Source organism: Paramacrobiotus metropolitanus, unplaced genomic scaffold, assembly GCF_019649055.1.
Source record: "Paramacrobiotus metropolitanus isolate TYO unplaced genomic scaffold, Prichtersi_v1.0 Parri_scaffold0000017, whole genome shotgun sequence".
In the NCBI taxonomy this organism is placed as follows: domain Eukaryota; kingdom Metazoa; phylum Tardigrada; class Eutardigrada; order Parachela; family Macrobiotidae; genus Paramacrobiotus; species Paramacrobiotus metropolitanus.
The window spans coordinates 1074462-1094412 of NW_026570237.1; the positions used below are offsets into that span (position 1 = coordinate 1074462).

A 19951-nucleotide genomic window follows, 5' to 3' on the forward strand; every position below is an offset into this window, starting at 1 on the left:
GGGGGCGGTACTTAGGCCAAACCGACCAATAGGAGAGCCCGCTATTTGTACTACCATCAACCGCTATATTTACTACTTCTCTTCTCACAGACACCCGTTTCATTGCTCATTTTCAGGAATCAGAGTTGTATGAGTTTTTTATTTCACCGATGCCAGCGAAATTCATAAACTTCTGTTATTTATAATGACCTTTCCAGCGGCCAAAATGTCAATACCAACTAAAACGTTTGGATCTTCGGCATAAATTTCGCTGAGTGCTGTACATGGTCCAACATCCCTACCGCAGTTCTGCAACCTCGGTCGGTTATTTCCGCTTTAAAAGCGAATGTTTGCGATATAGTCAGCACAGAGTCACAGACGGCACTCAACAGCAACAGCTTTGCCCGTCTTATTGCCCATTTAAAGTTCTACTGTTTTGAATGCTTTTAGCGACTTCTGGACTGATAGTTAATGATACCATTGTTTTTTTCCTCCGCCGAGTTACAGTTAGCCGTCGATTTTCTGGAAGCTTTCTCCATCTTTCCCGAATGATCGGGCGGTTGTGACCCACAACCTTATCGTTAATCCTCAGATTTTAGACTGCAGTATCGAACGTTAAACTGCGCAAATAATTAACTGCCAAAAGGGTGCCTATAAAATACACAGTTTCGTCTTAAACAAAGCTAATTAATTAAAAAAGGGTGCCTAACTGCCTGTAATTAACGGGGTGTGGGATAAGGGGTGGCTATAAAAAACGGGGATGTTAGGGGTGGCTATAGTGTCACCCTAATCTGTATTAAGTCACTCTTTGTCATTATTCACCATTTCCGTTTGGCGCGCCAATGTTCCTTACGCTGACGAAGACGACTTGCGATCCGCGTAGATGCACAGCCAGATTCTCCTCCGCCGGATTCTCCGCGAATCGCACGTAGCGCATCCAGTTGGAGAAGAGCTCCGAGTCCAGCTGGAAGAAACGCAACTGTCCGTCTTCCGGGCTGGGAAAAGCATACACGATCGTGCCGTTGCTTTTCTCGGCCAGCGGAGCCACCAAGGGACCGAAAACGGCCTGAGGAGCAATCTGGACATTGGCTATCACTTTCTTCCCTGCAAAGAGAGTTAAGAGACCCGGTAATGCATTCTGCAAACTGTATACGTACTGCACAGGGAAAATTAAACAAAATCACGACCTTCATTATTTGCTATATTTCGCTAGATAAAATATTCAGTGTTCACTCTTTGGAATTTTATAGTTAAAAACCGTTGTATTCTTTCTCCGAAAGAGTTTTCATCAGAAAGTTTTCGGTTGTATACAGGTTATGGGGTCCGGTCATTGGCCGGGTCATGGTCAGTAGACTCAGTACTGCTCAACGTGTAAGTTTGCAAGGAGCGGATTCGAAGCACGATTGTTCGAGAAAAAAATCTAATTCTATTAACCAGTCCTGTAGTTTTAATGGCTTACTGGATTTAAAGTATCCCGTATTGATCAACTAACTAACTAACTAACTAAATGCGAATCAACCTGTGGAGGAATCAGCACAAGCATCCAGGTGCAAGATTTTGGGCAAACTGGCCAGTGCGAAGGGAACGACGCTTTCATTGGGAACACTTTTGGCATGCAACCAACAGGGCTCCTCCAGAAACTGCTGACAATCAGCGCAAACTGAAAGGAATGGGTAGCAAAATCATCAAGTTCTTCGTCACAGCAGCAAAATGTAAAATGAATTTTTTTATGCTGTCCGACGTACAGTCGGGATTTTTGAAGTGCCAACAAACATACAGATTTGCTTCTGCTGGTGGCATTCCCAGCTGCCAGGGGGTCCTTGCAGCACAGTCAGCGGATTCTGGTGATCTGGCAGCGGTGGGTCCTGGCGCGGCATGAGCAGCTCGCTGTCCGGTTCAGGCAAGGAGTAGTCAAGTTCCATGACGTCACAACCGCGGGATATTTGGTTACTAATAAGCTGACAACGGATCTATCACCGTTTCAAAACCGCTGGCAAACTCCCAATGTCGGGAAAGCCAGTAAAATTTGCGAGATTTTCTGCAGTCAATTTCCAACACGCAAACAGAATTTTGATATACGTAACAAAATGTCATAACCTACAAAATCAGCATAAACGTTCGGACTTTGAATGTTGCGAGACTGCTAAGAGCCCTGAGCAGCAATGCAGGTGCATAAGTAAAGCGACTGCCACATCGAATGTGGTTACCTGTATAATTTCCTAGTCCTAGTACTCAACTACTCATGCCGTCTGTGACTGTGACCGTGTGTAATACATGTACAAATTTCATTATTTTTTTCAATCATTGTCGCTAATTGTTGTTACGTACAGTAAGTCAAAGTCAGCGTTTCGTTTCTACATGAATATAAGCGCCCGAAAAACGTACGTAAACGTACAAACACAAACGCTGACGATATTGCCAAAAGCGATGAAACGTAACATAAATATGTATTCAAGATCTGTATTTGTACAGATATTAGTACTATAAACTCAGTATATCGTATAGATATTCAGTATTTACAACCGCGAAGCTGATCAACATGAATTCGCCGAAACTGATCGCAGTCATCACTGATTAATCAATGCGGCAAATTGATCTGAAAAAAAAACTTTAATGCAGTTGTACACACAATGCTGTATGCTGAAAAAGATTCCGGTAACTGGCCCGCATAATACTACACGATTATGTAAGAATCCTTCAACAATCAGAACACGAGCACTATCCCGCAATTCTTCTAGCTATTCCAGTCTTTTTCGGCGGAATGTCTTGCTTTGACGACATTCCTGCACCTAGCGAGGCAGTCTTTCTGGTAATGTTCCAGATGCCTCTCTGATCGCTCATGACGACACGACCTCCAAGGATCACTTCCCGTATTCGATGCACGCCAACCGGTACTCTTACGACGGCGCATTTTCATTATGCAATCGCATATGCGCCCTCAAGCGATCTCTCCTCCGGAAGACGGCTTGACAGATTTCGCAGATCAGCACGCTCTTGACGTCATGCTGCCGTTGGTAGTGCGTCCGGAATGGCTTGTACCGGGGGAACGTGCGCGGGCACAGGGGGCACGGATAGACGCCGTCCCGCTGATGCGTTAGGTTGTGTTTGCTATGCGCAATGCCACTCTCGAATTGCAGCGCGCAATACAAGCAACGAAATTTGTACAGTCTTTTTGCATGTGTCTGTAACAAGACGAAATAAACTGCAAGTGACGAGATGCTAATGTAGAAGGTAAATCGCTGGGGTAATTAAGTGACTGATGATATACAAAAGAAAAACAGAAGCGGAGAAAGAAAGACTGTCCTAAATATTATGCCAAACATTTCGGCGATCACACCTTACCCGCGTATGGACGTCCAGTTGATTCTGGGAGCGCAGCTTCACCCCGCACTCTTGGCACTCAAAATGCCACTCGCTGGAAATTATTTCCCGGTACTCTGGATGATCCTTTGCATAATGTGTCGACAATTTACAAACTTGCCGGGGGCAAAGGAGACATTGCTTTCTGTCCTTGGGATTAATCGCGTGATCTGCCGTGTGCAGCGCCAATTCGGCGAAACTGGCTCCCGTGAAAGCGCACACTGGGCATGTTCGCTCCGGCCGCCATTGGAAATCCTCCAGGACTCGGTGTGACAGTTCATGGATATCCAATAAAGATTTATCCAGGAAATATTTATTGCAGCTGGGACAAAAATACGAATAATATCCTGTCTTTTGCATGTATTCCATGGCCAGCTGACGCGATTCCGCGGTTGGCTCCATTCCACTTATGGTTACTCCCGGATGATACTACAAGTAGATAAAACAAAATATTTCTGCGCAATATATTTCTGCGCAACAAAATATCCCTGGTTCCCTGCGCAGCAGTAATGCTGTTTTAAAGGCGCAGGAAAAAACAAAAAGGCATAAAAATGTCAAAATGAACAATAAATAATTACTAAACATAAGCAGACCGAATTGAATCTAGTTGTACCGTTGTTATATGGATGCGTAAATTAGGCATCGTCTGGTACCGCATTCCACACGTCTCGCAAGCATGCTTGTAATTCGCCGACGCATATTCGGAATGTTCTTGGTTGACATGTTTATTTAATTTAAACACCATGCGGTGGCACGCCGGGCACTCTTGTTTCTGATACTTCGGCCTCTTTCGCTTTCCCTTAGATTTCGAGCTCTGCCCGCCTGCAATTCTTTCTATAATTTCCAGTGGTTTCAAGTCTCCTGCAAAAGATCAGATTCCCGGCCATCACAAAGCAATACACACATGCCAACTGAAATTATCACAACTCTCAAGACAGTCAATCTTCTTGGCTTAAAAAAATTCATCTGGATTGAGTACTGCCAAATCATTAACAAATCATCACAAAGTACCAATTGTAAACCATTAACATGAAAAGAAAATAATATGTAATTACCGTTTACGTTGGGCGTACCATGTGAATGGGACCGATTCACATGCACTAAGTTTCACTGCACAATATCAATTCATACAAGACATCGCTGCTTACTATTACCATCACGCGTTTCATCGTTTTCCGGAGCCCAGTCAGAATCAATGTCGGCATCCATAGCGGTATGATACCTCTCCGTCCACAGTGTTTCTGTGCTACCATCACACGTATTCTGATCGGTTTCTATAGGTGGAACGATTTCCAGTACCGCTGACCGAAGGGAGTTTTTCCTTGAGATCTTCTCCGCACTAATTACAGAATCTTCTTTGTTACAACATTCGCCGGCTGACCGGGCTATTGTGATTGTGGAATGGTACCTGATCTCAGGAGAATCTTCGCGTATCGTCTTTGCCTTAACCGGTGCTGAGCCACTGCTCATAGTCGGCGACGGCGAAAGTGACACACTTTTATGGGCGTCTATTTTCAAATGTGCAGATGCATGGCTTGTAAGCGGAGAAGGCGCATTCGCGATTGTATTTGCCAGGCATCTTCTGCGCTTGGCCGGCGGCAGAACACTTTCACCTCCGTTGAAAGTTTGCGCAGGGCGTTGTGTGCTGGGCAATACTGGCAAAGGCGAAAGGACACTTTCGTCATTTTCAGTCATCTGCGTCCCTAATGAATCGCTAACCGAATTGGAAGGACCGATCCTTGAGCAAGTTTCCGTTGTCGCTTGAGGAGTGTATCGCGATGTAGCGTTCTTCTTGTGCTCGACAAACTCCAGAGCTGCAAAACACAATCAGCATTATCTACAAAACAAATTTGGCCGAGTACTGAGTGTACAATACACGCAAATCACGCAGTACTGTTTTTATAAATTACTCTTATCTTGCTGGCTTTATTCACTGACTGGATTACTATAACCTGTTGCACCAAAACTCTCGCTTGCTTGTCTCTCCATCTGCGCCTTGCCGCGTCCGAGGGTCTTGGCGTACTTGGCAGAATAGCAGACTTTGAGTTCTTCGCCGGGGAGAATGCTCCTAACGGTGACGAAGACGATTTGGGATCCGCGGAGATAGACGGCCAGATTCTCCTCCGCCGGATTCTCCGCGAAACGCACGTAGCGCATCCAGTTGGAGAAGAGCTCTGAGTCCAGCTGGAAGAAACGCAGCTGTCCGTCGTCCGCGCTGGGAAATGCGTAAACATAGGCATCGCTGCATTTCTCGGCAAAGGGAGCCACCAAAGGGCCGAAAACGGTCTGAGGCGGAATCTGGGCACTGGACACCACTTTCTTCCCTGCACACAGACAGGGTAATGCATTAGAATTGGCCTCATTACTAAAGCCACAGAGAAAGATAAGATCCTTATCTTTCTCTCTGCTAAAGCCATCAGATAGTTCGCAAATTGAGTATAAATTTTGTGTTTTAAGCTGCTGTGACTACTGTACATCAAGACGCAAGAGCGCAATATTCAAGCGCCATACTGCAGTCTGTACCTACATGTTCCAAAGAACAAATTCAAAGATAAAAGTATACCAAACATTAAGCCGGATCAATTCCAGCTAAGCTTCTGGAGTAAGATAATTATAGCGAAATAAAAATTTAATGTGAAAGATTTTATTAGGTGCACCTTGTACTGTACAGCAGCAGCGCGGAGCGAGCTGCTCGTTACGCCGCTGAAAGACATGTTCAGAAAGAGGTAACTTACTTACTTACGTATTTTTAACCTAAGAATGCTAAGATTAAAAAGTCGAAAAGGGAACCTTCTGACAATCGCCAGCGAACTAATTCACGTTTAAGCCTTGAAATATTTAACCTTAACGTGGGATTTGTTACTACTACTAAGCATTAATCAACCGTATGGACTGCATTAACCATGCCAATGTGCGAACCAACCTGTGGAGGAATTAGCACAAACATCCAGCTGCAAAATTTTTTGGCAGACTAGCCAGTGCGAAGGGTACTACGCTTTCGTTGGGAATACTTTTGGTATGAAACCAGCACGGCTCTTTCAGAAGTTGCTGGCAAACATCACAAACTGAAAGGAATGAACAGACCGATCAATCATCAAAACAGGCAAAAAATAAAACGAAATTTGTGCAATCATGAGGCGGGAAATCTAGCGAGCGGATTGCTATGGTGCGATAAACCTACAGATCCGTTCCTGCCGATGGCGTATCCCACTGCCATGCGATCCCTCCGCCGAATTTAACAAATTGCGAATATCCTGCAACGGTGGATCATGGCGGGGAATAAGCAATTCGCTATCCGATCCAGGCAAACAGCAGTCGAGTTCCATGACGGTGTTGACGCGGAATCAGTAAAAGTCGTTGATAAAAACTTAACACACAAAAGTTCAAAACGTCGTTTGATGACAGCTCGCTTGCTCCGAACGGGCACGCTACTGAAATCCTTAGATTCTCGGAAATCAGATCATAAAAAGTTAAACGCGAAGGAAGAATAAATTATTAGTTAGGCTCAAAATTCAGTTATGAAGATATCAGCGAAGGAAATCTGTGACACACGCTTAAAAAAATCGAACTTTGAACCTTAACAAACATCAAATAACTGCACGACAATGATGCGTCACATATCTGCATCGAGCGGGCAATTTTGGGAGCGCAAAACCGTGCGACATTTTGCTTTATGGTGTGCTTTCAGTCCAGTCTGTAACTTTACTTTGCAGTTTGCACCAGACTTGGCCCATCTTTTGGGTGAGGTGAAAATTTTCCCCATTTTTCCCAGCCCATCTCAACTTCTAGGTGAAAATGATGATGAGGTGGGAAAGAGTCACAGATGGGGTGAGATGGGCTGGGATTGTTGAAAGATGTGATGGGATCAAGAAAACAAATAAAAATAAAAAATGCTGATATCTTCATCTGTTTTTCAGGGTAGGAGCATGTAAAAATGCACCATTCGAGCTCCAAAAACAAAAAATTTTCCGCGCTCCGCGCGGATTTTATTAGTAAGTGAACATATTTTCTTGAGAACCAAAATTTTTTTTCGCCCGGCAACTCTATCGTATGCGGAAAACTTGCAAAATTAGCGGCGTTGAGCCTGTAAAAAATGGGGATGAAGATGAGGTCGAAAAGGTGAGATGGGCTGAAAATTTGAGTAGCCGGAGATGGGCTGGGCTGGGAATTAAACTGTGAAGGTGGGGGTGGGATGAAAGTGGGAAAAGCGAAAATGGGCCAAGTCTGGTTTGCACTTTACCTATATATGTACTGCCTACCGAATTCAGTGGTTCAAATTAATAAAAAAATTAAAAAATTCCTGTAATTAACGATTAATTTAAAACAGTTAATTAACGCTAATGTTGCAAGTTAATAAACGTCAGCCGGTCAGCGAATTAATCAATACTTTATACAGTGTACACCATTTATCCGCAAATTTTAAATTCTAATGAACCCGTTATTAATTAATTAATTTTAATTAGTCATTTTAACACGTCGTAGTAACTTATAAGTTATGTTAGAGACTTATGTGCCCTACGCGCACTTTCTGGTTTACGCTACCAGAATGTGTTTGGATGAGCAATTAACACTAATTATAATGTTATTAATCAGTTATTACGATTGTGCACGTAGCAGTGTCGACGATACCCGATAGGCGTTAGAGTACTTATTAATGGATAATTACTGAGGTGTACGATTACGGAATATCGCAGTGAAATGTAAGCATAAAATGTGTGCACATGAGTCTGCATGAGAAATATCCAAATTGGCGACTCTGACGCTCGAATTTTCTACTCTCGAGTAGCTTTTTCTAGAGCAACATTTACGAATATTTGGGGCGTGGATACAAACGTGCAAAAGACACCTCATCGCAATATGGACCAGTTATGAGCGCTTATCTTATCTCGTGCGTTACTCAGCTTTGCAGAATTCTCACAATTGCCAGGATTTACTAAATTTCCGGTCTATTTTGAACCGGACTATTGTAAAATGTAAATGTAAATACTCGAGAATTTGTTATCATGGAGCACATTTTGAATCAAGATTTGCAGGCGCGTAAGCGACTGACACCTGGACTGAGGTTGATTGTGATACACGCCGTAACGTCTGTTAAGTAAACTTACATTGCTGACCCGCCATTTCGTCGGAAATGGAAATTCGCCGATCGTCACTGGAAGACTTTGGACGATTTTCCGGATGAACCTCTCTGCAGCACCCTCCCGCGACCTTACAAGCCCTCTCACACCTTGCGACTCTTGTGTTTCTGTTCCGGACGTTGCGTATTTGAGGCTTCGAGCTCCTGATGAACGTACTTCCGTAATTCGTAAACGCTGAGAATAAATGGACTGAACGCGGTGTAATCTAGGTAATAGGTATCTGCTGGACGACTGCACCCAGTCACTCACTACTTAGACACAATAAGGGGGGAGAGTTTTCCTGCAGGGTAATTACGGACGGAGTATAGCGTATAGACTGGTCCATAACTGATAATACAAAGGCCACTTGCAGTATCTAGATGCAACATGGTTGCAACGGAGGCTGAGTCTGGGTACCATCGTTTGATGGCTCGCTTACTCCCAACGCGCGAGTTACTAAAATTCGTAGATTTGTGGAAGAAATTCTTAGAGAGTGTGTAACGCAAAGAAACACAGTATATTTTGTGAGGTGTGCGCGATTATCAACAATGTCGACACTCGAGTGTCCAAATGTTTAGCAGTGTCGGCCACTGGATGGATGATTTTTTGGTTGGCACTGTTGAGTCGATCTTTAGCAGCTAAACATTTAGATACTCGTAGTGCGATAAAGAAGTGCAAGTAAAGGCGACTGCCACCTGGAAGTGGTTAGTTGTGATACACCGCACTGTCTGGTGGTAACTTACAATGATGACCCGCCGTTTCGTCGGCGGAATTTTTCGTCGACCGTCACCAATTAAATCACCCCCACAACATCCAGAAATCCTGGATGACTCCCTTTTTCTAGTTTTCTCCGGTTTTCCAAGCCGTCACTTTTGTGACGGTCGAGAAGTGTTAGTCGATCAAGTGTCGGTGAGCCACTCGCAGGTTAGCGATGGGCGGTTTTTCTGCCGGACTGCAGCCGAAGGGACTGTTCCAAATAGAAGAAAATAAAAGGCCGTAAGTGGTTGGTAGTTGCACTTGTCCTGTTGGAACGCGTTGTAAGCCGATCACAATAGATATCACATGTGTAGATTTTCAGTTACCCATCATCTACGTTGATTTTTGCTTCAATTTCAGCCGCTTTTCAGCATTTTGTTAAACAGAACAAATTGGCAACAGCCACACATAAATATCTACGAGAAAACCTGCAGCGCGAAAACATTGCTTCACACTTATAATTCAACAGTTATCTATAGCGAAACGCATTTTCGTTCATCATCTACGATAGGTTTCTTTAAAATTGATACAAATGTACGGATATCCATACAGCTCCCAGTCTTCAGTACGCTTTGCGGATCCACTTCTGGATGTTTATCTATGACGTGATTCACCAGTGACCTTCGCAGCACGTATCCCCGCTTGCATTCGTGGCATTTGTAAGGCAACTCCTGGAAGGAGAATTTCCTGCGCGGATCTTGATACGCCTCCAGAAAGCCCTGCTTCTCCTTCTCTTTACGTTTGCTGTACTTATTTTTCGCGGATTCTTTGTGTTTCCCCTCGTGCACCCTTCGGATGTGATTTCGAAGATACAGTTTGGCCTTGAATCGTTTCCCGCACTGGGTGCATACGTGCCGAAAATCCTTGTTATGCGACTGCATGTGTATCCTCCAGCGAATCTTATTCCGGCATACACACTGACAAACGTCGCACACCAACACGCTCCTGACGTCGTGGCTCTTTTCGTAATGCCTGCGAACCAGTTTGAACAGGGGGAACGTCTGTGGGCACATGGGACAGGGAAAGACGCCGTCTTTCTGATGCGTCTGATGGTGGACACCAAGTGCAGCGTAAGTATCGAACTGCAGGGCGCAGTATATGCATTTATATTTATTATGAGCCTGCAAAAGGACGGGATAAATTAATTAATACTTCGATGTTTTTTGCATTGCGGACGCTTTCACAATACGGATTCGCGTACGCGACATCAAAGACACGGTATTTTCTGCATTGTTCCACTGTAGATAAACTTCTTAATTTTTTTGTTAATCTCGTGTACAAGCTGGAATAGAAAACAATAATGGTCACGCATTTAATTTTTGAAAAGTCGTTGTCAGGTGGAACAACACGGAGAACACCGTGTCTCTGGTGTCCGGTACGTGACTCCATACTGTGAAAATGTCCGGAATGGGAAATCGTCAAAGTAAGTAAGTTGTAAGTACTAATTTCACTGCAAGCAAATTGTTACACAAAACCTTACAGAGGCAGCCGAGCTTAACAATAATTAATTATGTGGCTTAACATAACTGTTAACGTGTAAATGTGTATTAATTACTTTACCTGCATATTATGGACGTCGAGATGATGCTGGGAAAGATATTTCACTCTGCACTGCAGACATTCAAACAGCCAATCTTTAGCAATAATTTCCCGATACTCCGGGTGATTTTTTTTATAATGCTTCGGCAATGTAAAAACTTGTTGGGGGCAGAATAGGCACTGCTTCCTCTCTTTGGCGTGGATCGAGTGATCCGCGGTGTGCACCGCCAATTCGGCGAAACTGGCTCCCGTGAAATCGCAAGCGGGACACGTTCGTTCTGGCCGCGCTTGAGAATCGTTCAGTACTCCGTGTGAGAGCTCATGGATATCCAATAAAGATTTATTCAGGAAATACTTTTGACAGGCTGTACAGAAAAACGAAAGACGCCCAGTTTTTTGCATGTACTCGATGGCCTCTTGACGCAATTCCGCGGTTACTTCAGCTCCACGTGCCGCATGCATCTATGAGTAGAGCATTATTATACTCTTGTTACACGTACACATCACACAACCATATCACAATATTACTGACAACAGACGTTACTCGGATGGAATCAGAAAAAAGCATCAGGTTGTTTACTGTTTAACCGTAGCAGCTGTACCATTGATATATGCCTGCGTAAACGAAACATCGAGCGATACCGCATTCCGCACGTTTCGCAAGTATGATTGAAATCCTCAGACGCATATTCCGGATGTTCTTGGCTCAAATGGGCCCGTAATTTAGGCACCAGAATGTGGCACACCGGGCACTCCGTTTTTGCTTTACGTGGATTCTTCCGCCGTGCCGGGAATGTCGAACTCTGTCGGTCGGCAATTTCCGGGGTTTCAGCACTTTCAAAGTCGCCTGCAACGATCGAATATGAGACCATAAATAGCTAAGTATGAAGCGCTGCCAACGAGGGAATTGACTCCTGGGCCAACATAAAATTAACGTGAACACATCTATTTCGTTGAATCCAGTCACATTCCAGTGTAATTGGTCACCATGATGCAGAACAAATATTATTTACCATTTCCCTTTGGAGTGCCATTAGAATGGGACGGCTCCATCCGCACGATCTTCGTTGCGCGGATGGGTTTGTCAATAACCCGGTCAGAATTTGCCAGGACGAGCTGGTCACAATAATCCACATCAGATTCTGCCAGCATTATTTTCCTGGCTGATCGGAGGGTGCTTTTTCGTGAGATTGTCATAGGCTCGGTTTTACTGCGGTCTTCGCGGGGAGATTGGATTTTACTGAATGGGGGACGGAACTCGATCTCTGGAGAGCCTTCGCGCATGGTGTTTGCTTTAATCGGAAGTGAGCCGCTGTTACTACACGCCGGCAAAAATGACACACTTCCATCGTCGTCCATTCGCAAATCTGCGGATTCATGGAGAGCAGGAAAGGGAATCGCAAAAGCGGATGCGCTCGCCAGGCATCCATTGACCGGTGGTGGAGCACTTTCGCCTCCGTCGAAAATGCGCAAGGTTGATGATACACCGGGCCGTATGTGGGGAGAAATCAGCACATCCCCAAGGTCACTTGCATTATTTTCGATCATCTGCGTCCCAAACGAATCGCCATCCCAATCAAAAGTGTCAACATGTGAACCGGTTTCCATTGGCGTTGGAGGAGAGGTCGGTGGCAGTGCATTTTCATTATGATCATCATACTCCATACCTGCAAAACACATCGGCAATACTAGCAAAACAAATTTCACCAGCAAACCATGCAACATCGATAATACGTACTGTATCTGTACAGCAAGTTAAAAAAGTGCAAAAAGGAAAAAATATAAATTTTCAAACTTCCACAGGCAGTAATCATCAGAATACAAACTGTCCTTAAAATGAAGGCGTAGTAGCAAAACTTACCAGTAAAGATATTCAAGCATTCAATTGTATAACAAGAAAGCCGCAGCATAGTCAAAATTCAATACTGCTGCTGATGCATTGCTAGTAATCAATTCGATAATATTTTACATACTAACCTGTTACATAAAAGCTTCCGCTCTCTTGTTTTACCCTCTGGACATTCGCGCATCCAATTGTTCGGGAGTATATAGCAGAATAGCAGACCTTCAGTTCTTCGCCGGGCAAAATGTTCCTAACGCTGACAAAGACTATTTGCGATCCGCGGAGATAAACGGCCAGATTCTTCTCCGCCGAATTCTCAGTGAAACGCACGTAGCGCATCCAGTTGGAGAAGAGCTCCGAGTCCAGCTGGAAGAAACGCAGCTGGCCGTCTTCCGCGCTGGGAAATGCATAAACATATGTTTCGCTGCATCTCTCCGCCAGCGGAGCCACCAGGGGGCCGAAAACGGTGTGAGGCGGGATTCGAGCATTCGCTACCACTTTCTTCCCTGCAACAGACGTAATGGCCGTAATGCGCAGTTAGAAATACTACTTACGGCATTTCATAAACAAATAACTTATTTGATCATGTGTTTTCGCAAAATACGGTATTATGATACCACCCACGCAAAATATCAGCGCACACCCTTCTTCTTTACATAGTTTAAAAGCATTATATTTTATCTGCGATAGGGTTTTCTTTCAACGCTTTTCGAGTTTATAAAGTACTATAACATTAACTTGCTGACAGTCCTACGTTATTAGGTATGTATAATGTACTGTACGAGTAGTATTGCTGAATTTTATTTCAATGCATCCACGCAAGTTAATTTTTCAAGGCGTAAATTTCAAACGCAATTGCACATAAAAATGGGAAAAATAAAACACATTTGATTAAAAAATAATGCATAATAGTAATTTATTAAAGCACTTCGCTGATTTTTTGTAATATTCTGCAGCGATGCAAACTCCGAATCTACCAAGCACCAAAATGCACTACCAAGCACCAACCTGTGGAGGAATCAGCGCAAACATCCCGGTGCAAGATTTTAGGCAGACTGGCCAGTGCGAAGGGAACCACGCTCTCATTGGGAACGCTTTTGGCATGCAACCAACAAGGCTCCTCCAAAAACTGCTGGCATACAGCGCAAACTAAAGGAATGAATAGATAAACCCTTTACAAGAACAGCAAACAGATGGAAATGAACTGGCAACGAGAGTGGCTGAACCGTGAAACGATGGGTCGGACGACGGAATTGGTAAGTAACACTGTAACAGCAACTTACAGATTCGTTCTTGCCGATGGCGTACGCAGCTAGCACGAGATCCCTCCGGTGAAATTCGCCGATTCTGAAGTCCTTGCCACGGTTCATCCTGGTCAGGAATGAGCGACTCGCTGTCCGTGGCAGGCAAACAGCAGTCGATGGAGTCCAGTTCCATGATGACGAAGGGACGCGATAACTGGCTCAGCACCAGTCACAACAGATAGAAGTACTGAACCTGGATACCATCGAATGATGGCTTGCTTACTCTCAACGTGTGAGTTGGCAAAATTTGTAGATTCGCGGAAGAATCTGTAGATTGTAGATGTTCTTAGAGAATGTTTAACAGTTTAACCGTGTTTAACGCGAACAAAAGAAACCCGGGATATTTTGTATTATGCCCTCACAGAACTAGTGAGCAGTCTGTCGACTCGCACCATTTGTTACAAAGAACCAAATGCGACTGCCCCTGCAATGTGGTTACCTGTGATACATCAATAGTTGGGTGGTAAGTGGTAACTGGCAAGTTACAATGGTGTCCCGCCGCTTCGTCGGTCGGAGTAATCTCACCAATAAAATCGATCTCACTAATAAAATCACGATAGTCTTCGATCCCACTAATAAAATCGCGATAGTCTTCGATCTCACTAATAAAATCGCGTTTTGGCTGTTCCAGCTGAACACTGAACACCCCCGCAGCTTCCAGAAAGCCTGAATCAGTCCCGGTTCTTAGTTTTCTCAGATTTTCCTACCCGTCGTTTTTGTGACGGCTGACGAAGTGTTTGAGGTCACCGATGGGTGGTATTCCTGCCGGACTGCAGTTTGCAGCAGAAGGTATAGTACAGAATAGAACATAAAAGTCCGGAAGTGGTTGGCAGTTACACAGTTACACACTTTGTCCTGTGAGAACACATTGTAAGCCGACCACAAAAGATGTCCCATGTGTACATTTTCAGTAAACCAACATCTACTTAAGCAACATACACTGGCAGCCAAGCTCATAAATACTTATCTACGAAAAAGTTCAAGCGTGAAGCGCGACAGCATTCTTCGAACTTACAATTAAACAGGTATCCATGGCGGAACGAATTTCCGATCATCATCTACGAAAGGTTTTTTTAATTTTTAGCCAGTTTAATTTTTTAAGCAAGCAAAACATATATATGTATAATAAATGAATACAAGCAATTGATGCAAATGTATGCATCTCTGTACTCAACATCATGGTAATCATTAGTAGTAATTCTGAGGCAACGAGTTGCTAAAATTTGACAGGAATAAAAAAATGGTTGAAGGAATCAAAAAATACAGTTCACACGGAACTCCGCATGAAACATGAATCGTGCGATTTTTCAAGTTCAACAGTCTGTAAAGCTTTATTCCTCCGCAATCGTCATCACCGGTACGCTCTGCGGATCCATTTCAGGATGGTTTTCCCTGATGTGATCGATAAATGCCCTTCGCCGCACGTATCCCCGCTTACATTCGTGGCATTTATAGGGGAAATCATCGAAGGGAAACTTCCTTTGCGGGTGTGTGTAAGGCACTTTTGCTTTGCGCTTACTGTACTTCTTTTTCTCGGATTCTCGGTGTTTCCCCTCGTGCACCCGTCGAATATGATTTTGAAGATATCGTGCGGCGTTACAGCGTTTTCCGCACTGAGTGCAGGCGTGCTGGTAATCGTCGTTATGCGACTGCATGTGCATCCTCAAGCCCTTCCTACCCCGGCACACAAACTGACACACTTCGCACTCCAGCATGCTCTGGACGTCGTGGGTCTTTCGGTAATGCACTCGTAACGGCTGGTACAGGGGGAACGTCAGCGGGCATATCGGACAGGGAAAGACACCGTCTTTCCGATGCGTTAGATTGTGGACAGTAAGTGAAGGGGCAGTATCGAACGGCAGGGCGCAGTATAGGCATTTATATTTGCTATGAGTCTGCAAAAACACCCGAGAAATTATTCCTGACAGAAGACGCGATTACGACTTGACTACAAGTAAGCTGTAAATCAAGAATGATTGATTACGCATCACAGCTGGGGAAAAACCTCGCCGAGGACCACAGCAAAACCTTACCTCACTAAACTATTTCATCACTTAGCATACAGAGTACTAATGATCTTACCCGCATATGGACATCCAAGTGAACCTTGGAATGAAACTTCATCTGGCACTCTTGGCACTCAAACTGCCAATCTTTAGATACAAGATCCCGGTATTCCGGGTGATACCTTTTGTAATGCGTCCAAAGCTTAAAAATTTGCAGCGGGCAGAGAAGACACTGCTTCCTGTCTTTGGGGCTAATAGCGTGATCGGCCGTGTGCAGCGCCAGTTCGGCGAAACTGGCTCCCGTGAAATCACAAACGGGACATGTTCGTTCTGGCCGCGCTTGATAATCTTCCAGCACACGGTGTGATAGCTCATGGATATCCAATAAAGATTTATTCACGAAATACTTCAGGCAGCGTGCACAGAAAAACGACCCCCTTCCGGTTTTCCTCATGTACTCGATGGCCTCTTGACGCGACTCCTCGGTCAATTCAGCACCACACACCGTATGCACCTACGAGTACAGCACAAATACAGGAAACTGTGCACAACAATAATACAGTAGTACCGAAAAAGAACTTTAATTAAAGAGCTGAAAGGACAAAGTATTGGGCTCAATCGTAGCAGCTATACCCTTGATACATGGAGGCGCAAATGAAGCATCGTTCGATACCGCATTCCGCACGTTTCGCAAGCATGCTTGAACTCCTCGGACGCATATTCCGGATGTTCTTGGCTTAAATGAACGCGTAATTGGAAGACTGCGATGTGACACACCGGGCACTCCATGCGAATCCCTCCGTCATACAAATTCTTCCGTCTTGCGCGGAAGACACGACTCTGTCTGCCTGCAGTTTCGGGGGATTCCCTCACTTCCAAGTCACCTACAAAAAAGAACGCGAATTTGTCGCATCTCTCACGCCAGCTAGTATAATTCATCGCAACATGTTTACACAGTTGAATGGCGTAAATCGCGACAATGATGGCGAACAATATAATTTACCATTTCCATTCGACGCGCCATTTACATGGGAAAGGTCCATTCCAGCTGCCTTCGTTTCTCGGACGGGTTTGTCCTTAATCCGGTGCGAAATTGTTTCGACGATCTGATCACAGCCATTCCCTTCTGCAAGTGTAACACTTCCTCTGGCCGCTGATCGAAGGGTGCTTCTTCTGGAAACTGTTTCTGCATTTCTTTCAAGCCCTTCTTGCGCCTTTCGCTGGGAACTTGGAGCTATACCGAATGGGGGACGATACTCGATCTCCGGAGAGTCCTCACGCATCGTACGTGCTGTAACCGGTGGTGCATCTCGGCTACTACTCGGTGGCGGAGGTGACGCACTTCCACCGTCGTCCATTCCCAAATCTGCAGCTTCATAGTGAGAAGAAGGGGGAATTGCACAGGCGGATGTGCTCGCCAGGAATCTTCCATTCACACCCTCAACTCTTTTCAGGCTGTGCGCAGCTAACGATTTAGCGGGCCGTATGTGGGGAGAAATCAGCACATCCCGAAGACCAGTTGCGTTATTTTGGATCATCTGCGTCCCCAATGAATCGCCATCCCATTCAAAACTGTCAACATGTGAGCCCGTTTCTATTGGCGTTTGGGGAGACGTCGGTGGCAGAGCATTTTCATTGTGATCACCATACTCCATATCTGCAAAAGACATCGGCAATACTGCCCGTAGCAAAACAAATGTCGCCAGCAAATCATGCAACATTAATTACAAAGTTTATACGTACACCAAACAGGTGAGACATCAACGAAAAATTATATTTTCACAGGCAGTAATCATCAGAATACAAAATGAATTCCGTAAAATAAAGAGTAATAGAAAAACTTACTGTACCATTTAAGATACTCAAGCAATAAATTGGGTAACAAGAAAGCAGCAACATACTTAAAACTCAATATGTTAAAACTGCTTGCTAGCTTCCGTTTGTTTCTACTTGCCAATGTAGTCCGAAGGGATACTGCTGTCTGAATTTTGCTATTTTAGCCAGGTTTAAATTCCCACGCTATGATGGCAATTTTAGCTCTTAATGGATTACCTGTCTACTTCACAATCAATAATCATAAACAATACCCGGACTGCTCCTGCGGTGTACGAGCAGTGGTCAATTCAATAATACGAAATATTTTACCTACTAACCTGTTACACAAAAGCTCTCGTTCTCTTGTTTTACGCTCTGAACATTCGTGCATCCAATTGTTCGGGAGTATTTAGCAGAGTAGCACACCCTTAGCTCTTCGCCGGGCAGAATGGTACGGACACTGACGAAGACGATTTGCGATCCGCGGAGATACACAGCCAGATTCTTCTCCGCAGGATTCTCAGTAAAACGCACATAGCGCATCCAGTTGGAGAAGAGCTCCGAGTCCAGCTGGAAGAAACGCAGCTGGCCGTCGTCCGTGCTGGGAAATGCACAGACATAGTTATCGCTGCATTTCTCCGCAAACGGAGCCACCAGTGGGCCGAAAACGGTCTGAGGCGGAATTCGGATATTCGCCAGCACTTTCTTCCCTGCAACAGACGCGGCAATGCGTATTGCAACTGTCACTAGATGCCCGTTGCACATAAGCAATACTTACAAAAGTTCATAAACAAATAACTTATATCAAATAAGATATTTTGTTTTTTATAAATTGTCGCAAGCAGGCGTTTTCTAAAACATTCAGCGCGCACCGTTCAACTTTCTGTGGTTTAAAAAATGTTGTATTTTATCTACGATGGATTTCCGTTCAACAGTTTCCGAGTGTATAAACACTAAAGCTTGACCTGCTGGATTTTACTGAATTTTACTGCTGCCGTACTACTAAATTTTTACTACAGTATATTGCAAATTACTTCGAGATCAAGCAAGCCAATTTTGGCATGAATGAGAAAAACAACTACACATAAAAAAGGGAAAAATAAAACATAAGATTAATAAATTAAAACACTGTTTCGATTCATTTATAATTTTTGCTACGAGTACACCAAGTACCAACCTGTGGAGGAATCAGCGCAAACATCGAGGTGCAAGATTTTAGGCAGACTGGCCAGTGCAAAGGGAACCACGCTCTCGTTGGGAACACTTCTGGCATGAAACCAACAGGGCTCCTCCAGAAACTGCTGGCACACAGCGCAAACTAAAGGAATGATTAGATAAACCCTTCGTCCAAACAGCAAAAATATGGAAATGACTTGAGACATCGAGTCGAACGACGGCACAGTTACAGTAACACTACATGTACAACAGCAACTTGTCACTTACAGATTCGTTCTTGCCAATGGCCTACGCAACGGCCCTGAGATTCCTCCGGCGAAATCAGCCGAACTTGAAGACCTTGGCACGGTGCACCCTGGCCGGGAGCGAGCGATTCGCTATCCGTTGCAGGCAAACAGCAGTCGACGGAGTCGAGTTCCGTCATGACAAACAGTCACAAACTGCGAAGGAAGTTCCAAGGCATCGATAACTGGCTCAGCAAGTTACAACGGAGGCTGAATCTAGATACCATCGCGTGATGGCTCGCTTACTCCCAACGCGCACGTTACTAAAATCCGTAGATTTGTGGAAGATTTTCTTAGGGAATGTTTAACGCGAACAAAAGAAACACAGGATATTTTGTTGGTTTGCGCGATTTTCAACAGAAACATTCTGTCGACTCAACCAAAGGTATTTAATATACCAAAGGTACTTAACAGGCTTAACTCGACTGACAATTTTGAGAGGCTGCATGCACGTAATCAAAAGCGACTGCCACCTGCAATGTGGTTACGTGTAATACACCACAGCTGGGTGGTAACCTAAAACGGTAGCGCGCCGCGTTTCGTCGACCGTCAGGCGTCACGTATTCGTCGCCTTAATTAAATCGTACACTTTCGCCTTTGGACTGTTTGGATGCTGTTCCAGCTGATTACCTCCGCAACATTCAGAAAGCCGGGGTCACTTCCGTTTCTCAGTTCTCTCAGGTTTTCCTAGCCGCCGATTTTTGTGACGGTTGACGAAGTGTTACTCGAGTGGTCGACGAAATGTCGATGAGCCACTCGTAGATTAGAAATG

At 44.5% G+C, this 19951-nt stretch overlaps 4 protein-coding genes across 5 annotated transcripts; all 4 read right to left on the reverse strand.

The window, feature by feature from the left end:
• Positions 1–793: 793 nt before the first annotated feature.
• On the reverse strand, positions 794–2094 carry LOC129585545 (PR domain zinc finger protein 10-like). Its single transcript, XM_055478261.1, has 3 exons — positions 1757–2094; positions 1499–1639; positions 794–1083 (listed from the first exon to the last, which is right to left on the reverse strand). Exons 1-3 carry the CDS (start codon positions 1899–1901, stop codon positions 794–796), a joined length of 576 nt encoding a protein of 191 aa, XP_055334236.1. The 5' UTR covers positions 1902–2094.
• A 252-nt stretch (positions 2095–2346) lies between these two features.
• Positions 2347–6665, reverse strand: LOC129585546 (telomere zinc finger-associated protein-like). Its single transcript, XM_055478262.1, has 7 exons — positions 6521–6665; positions 5292–5663; positions 4748–5153; positions 4488–4678; positions 3953–4200; positions 3322–3768; positions 2347–3161 (listed from the first exon to the last, which is right to left on the reverse strand). The coding sequence occupies exons 1-7, from the start codon at positions 6663–6665 to the stop codon at positions 2877–2879; spliced, it is 2094 nt and encodes a 697-aa protein (XP_055334237.1). The 3' UTR covers positions 2347–2876.
• A 2912-nt stretch (positions 6666–9577) lies between these two features.
• On the reverse strand, positions 9578–14553 carry LOC129585461 (zinc finger protein 184-like). The gene is made up of 8 exons (XM_055478142.1): positions 14338–14553; positions 13878–14165; positions 13603–13743; positions 12729–13100; positions 11765–12418; positions 11354–11598; positions 10773–11213; positions 9578–10333 (listed from the first exon to the last, which is right to left on the reverse strand). Exons 2-8 carry the CDS (start codon positions 14029–14031, stop codon positions 9686–9688), a joined length of 2655 nt encoding a protein of 884 aa, XP_055334117.1. The 5' UTR covers positions 14032–14165; positions 14338–14553; the 3' UTR covers positions 9578–9685.
• A 360-nt stretch (positions 14554–14913) lies between these two features.
• LOC129585464 (PR domain zinc finger protein 15-like) lies at positions 14914–19548 on the reverse strand. Of its 2 annotated transcripts, none has more exons than XM_055478148.1 (7): positions 19163–19548; positions 18897–19037; positions 18058–18429; positions 16908–17561; positions 16538–16788; positions 15981–16418; positions 14914–15793 (listed from the first exon to the last, which is right to left on the reverse strand). In XM_055478148.1, exons 1-7 carry the CDS (start codon positions 19317–19319, stop codon positions 15230–15232), a joined length of 2577 nt encoding a protein of 858 aa, XP_055334123.1. In that variant the 5' UTR covers positions 19320–19548; the 3' UTR covers positions 14914–15229. The 2 variants fall into 2 exon arrangements, with proteins under 2 accessions (XP_055334123.1, XP_055334122.1); XM_055478147.1 differs by having other exon boundaries at positions 16908–17582.
• Positions 19549–19951: the final 403 nt, after the last annotated feature.

Bases quoted from the DNA above. Each gene is read 5' to 3' on its own strand.
- LOC129585545 (XM_055478261.1), bottom strand. From the start codon at position 1,901: ATGGAACTTGACTACTCCTTGCCTGAACCGGACAGCGAGCTGCTCATG. The intron at 1,640-1,756 runs GTATGTTTGTTG...CATTCCTTTCAG, and splicing joins CCACCAGCAGAAGCAAATCT to TTTGCGCTGATTGTCAGCAG. The intron at 1,084-1,498 runs GTTGATTCGCAT...CTCTCTTTGCAG, and splicing joins TTGTGCTGATTCCTCCACAG to GGAAGAAAGTGATAGCCAAT.
- LOC129585546 (XM_055478262.1), bottom strand. From the start codon at position 6,665: ATGGAACTCGACTGCTGTTTGCCTGGATCGGATAGCGAATTGCTTATT. The intron at 4,679-4,747 runs GTACCATTCCAC...TTCTGTAATTAG, and splicing joins GAAGATTCTCCTGAGATCAG to TGCGGAGAAGATCTCAAGGA. The intron at 4,201-4,487 runs GTAAGCAGCGAT...GATCTTTTGCAG, and splicing joins TGAAACGCGTGATGGTAATA to GAGACTTGAAACCACTGGAA.
- LOC129585461 (XM_055478142.1), bottom strand. From the start codon at position 14,031: ATGGAACTGGACTCCATCGACTGCTGTTTGCCTGCCACGGACAGCGAG. The intron at 13,101-13,602 runs GTTGGTGCTTGG...CGTCTGTTGCAG, and splicing joins TTGCGCTGATTCCTCCACAG to GGAAGAAAGTGGTAGCGAAT. The intron at 11,599-11,764 runs GTAAATAATATT...CGATCGTTGCAG, and splicing joins TGGCACTCCAAAGGGAAATG to GCGACTTTGAAAGTGCTGAA.
- LOC129585464 (XM_055478147.1), bottom strand. From the start codon at position 19,319: ATGACGGAACTCGACTCCGTCGACTGCTGTTTGCCTGCAACGGATAGC. The intron at 19,038-19,162 runs GTAAGTGACAAG...TCATTCCTTTAG, and splicing joins CCATTGGCAAGAACGAATCT to TTTGCGCTGTGTGCCAGCAG. The intron at 17,583-18,057 runs GTTAGTAGGTAA...TGCTACGGGCAG, and splicing joins CGAGAGCTTTTGTGTAACAG to TATTGCCGATGTCTTTTGCA.